This window comes from Populus trichocarpa, chromosome 1 (genome assembly GCF_000002775.5).
Source record: "Populus trichocarpa isolate Nisqually-1 chromosome 1, P.trichocarpa_v4.1, whole genome shotgun sequence".
Lineage (NCBI taxonomy): Eukaryota > Viridiplantae > Streptophyta > Magnoliopsida > Malpighiales > Salicaceae > Populus > Populus trichocarpa.
This window is the reverse complement of record NC_037285.2, coordinates 17,908,081-17,910,044: the sequence shown is the minus strand read 5'-3', so window position 1 is coordinate 17,910,044 and position 1,964 is coordinate 17,908,081. Positions and strand designations below refer to the sequence as shown.

The 1,964-nt window shown below is 40.9% G+C and overlaps 1 protein-coding gene across 1 annotated transcript; it reads left to right on the top strand.

Annotated features, from left to right (window-relative positions):
- Window positions 1–387: 387 nt before the first annotated feature.
- LOC127905384 (uncharacterized) lies at window positions 388–1,492 on the top strand. The gene has a single exon (XM_052453368.1). It carries the CDS (start codon window positions 531–533, stop codon window positions 1,458–1,460), a length of 930 nt encoding a protein of 309 aa, XP_052309328.1. The 5' UTR covers window positions 388–530; the 3' UTR covers window positions 1,461–1,492.
- The last annotated feature ends 472 nt before the right edge of the window (window positions 1,493–1,964 follow it).

Genomic DNA, 1,964 nt, shown 5'->3' with positions numbered 1-1,964 from the left:
CAACGTGTGATTTTTGCCATGGAAATCACACAAGTGAAGAGTGTCAGGTTGGGAACCCATTCTCTCAAGCAGAGCATGCTCATTTTGTGTCAAACTACAGCCGGCAGAACAACCCCTACAGTGCAACATATAATCTCGGTTGGAGAAATCATCCTAATTTCTCTTGGAACAATCAAACTGTCATGAAGAATCCAGCCATGCCATCTTCAAGTGAGCACATGAAAAAGAAATCAAAACTTGAAGAAGCTATGACACAATTAGCAAACAACACCAGCAAATTCATGACTGAAACAAATACTAATCTACAGAACCAAGCAGCTTCTATTCGAAATTTGGAGGTTCAAGTTGGTCAGTTAGCCAACATGCTCACGGGTAGACAACAAGGAAATCTACTAAGCACAACTGAAATTAATCCTAAGGAGCAATGCAAGGCCATAACTTTACGAAGTGGAAAAGAAGTGGAGCAGACCGCTGGAAACAAGAGTGCAGGAAGAGAAGAGGAGGAGCAAGTGGCCAAAGCACTTCAGAATATGAAAAAATCTGATCCTCTGCCAGAACCAACGCAAGAAATAATACAGAGAATTCCATTTCCACAACGTCTCAAGAAGAATAAACTTGATAAGCAATTTTCTAAATTTCTTGATGTGTTTAAAAAATTGCAGATTAACATTCCTTTTGCAGATGCTCTTGAACAAATGCCAAGCTATGTGAAATTTTTGAAGGACATCCTCTCAAACAAAAGAAAGCTAGAGGAATATGATACTGTTGCTCTTACTGAGGAATGCAATGCCATTTTGCAGAAGAAACTGCCTCCTAAACTTAAGGATCCAGGGAGTTTTACTATACCATGTTCCATTGGAAATTCTATATTTGAAAAAGCTTTATGTGATTTAGGTGCAAGTATTAATCTCATGCCTTTATCTATTTTTAAGAAGCTTGGTTTAGGTGAAGCAAGGCCAACCACAGTAACACTGCAGCTAGCTGACAGGTCATTGAAGCATCCAAGGGGCATAATTGAAGACGTACTGGTGAAAGTGGGCAAGTTCATCTTTCCAGCAGACTTCATCATACTGGATATGGAGGAGGATAATGAGATTCCTATCTTGCTTGGCCGGCCATTCTTGGCCACTAGAGGTGCGTTAATTGATGTGAAGAAAGGGGAGCTGCGGTTAAAGGTGAATGAAGAGGAGGTGATTTTCAATGTGTTCAAAGCCATCAAACAGCCAGATATGGGGGAGAGTTGCTTCAGCATTCAAGTGGTGGACTCTTTAATTAATGACAAAGTCAAGCTTCCAACTGACCCGTTGGAAGCATGTTTGGTAAATAATGTACTGGAAGAGGATGCTGAAATAGCAGAATATACATGTTGGATGGACTCTTTTGAACCTAACCGCAGAAGATACTTTGAAGATTTGGGACAACCAGCACCAAAAATAAAATCAACCAGTGAACAAGCATAGGTTCTGGAATTGCAACCTCTGCCAGAACACCTTCGGTATGCATATCTTGGAGAAGCTTCCACTTATCATGTGATAGTCTCTGCAAAGCTGACCAAAACAGAGGAAGAAAAATTGTTGAGGGTGTTGAGAAAACATAAGGCAACTCTCGGGTGGGTATTGGCAGATATCAAAGGCATCAGTCCCTCTATTTGCATGCATAAAATTCTGTTGGAGGATGAAGTCAAGCCAATAGTAGAACATCAGAGAAGGCTTAACCCGACCATGAAAGAGGTAGTCCGAAAAGAAGTTCTGAAATGGTTAGATGCTGGTGTTATTTATCCAATCTCTGACAGCTCATGGGTGAGCCCAGTTCAAGTTGTGCCAAAGAAAGGAGGAATAACAGTGGTAAAGGATGCAAACAACAACTTGATACCTACTAGACCAGTAATTGGATAGAGGATTTGCATGGATTATCGAAAGCTCAACAAGGCAACACGCAAAGAACACTTCCCCCTACCATTCATT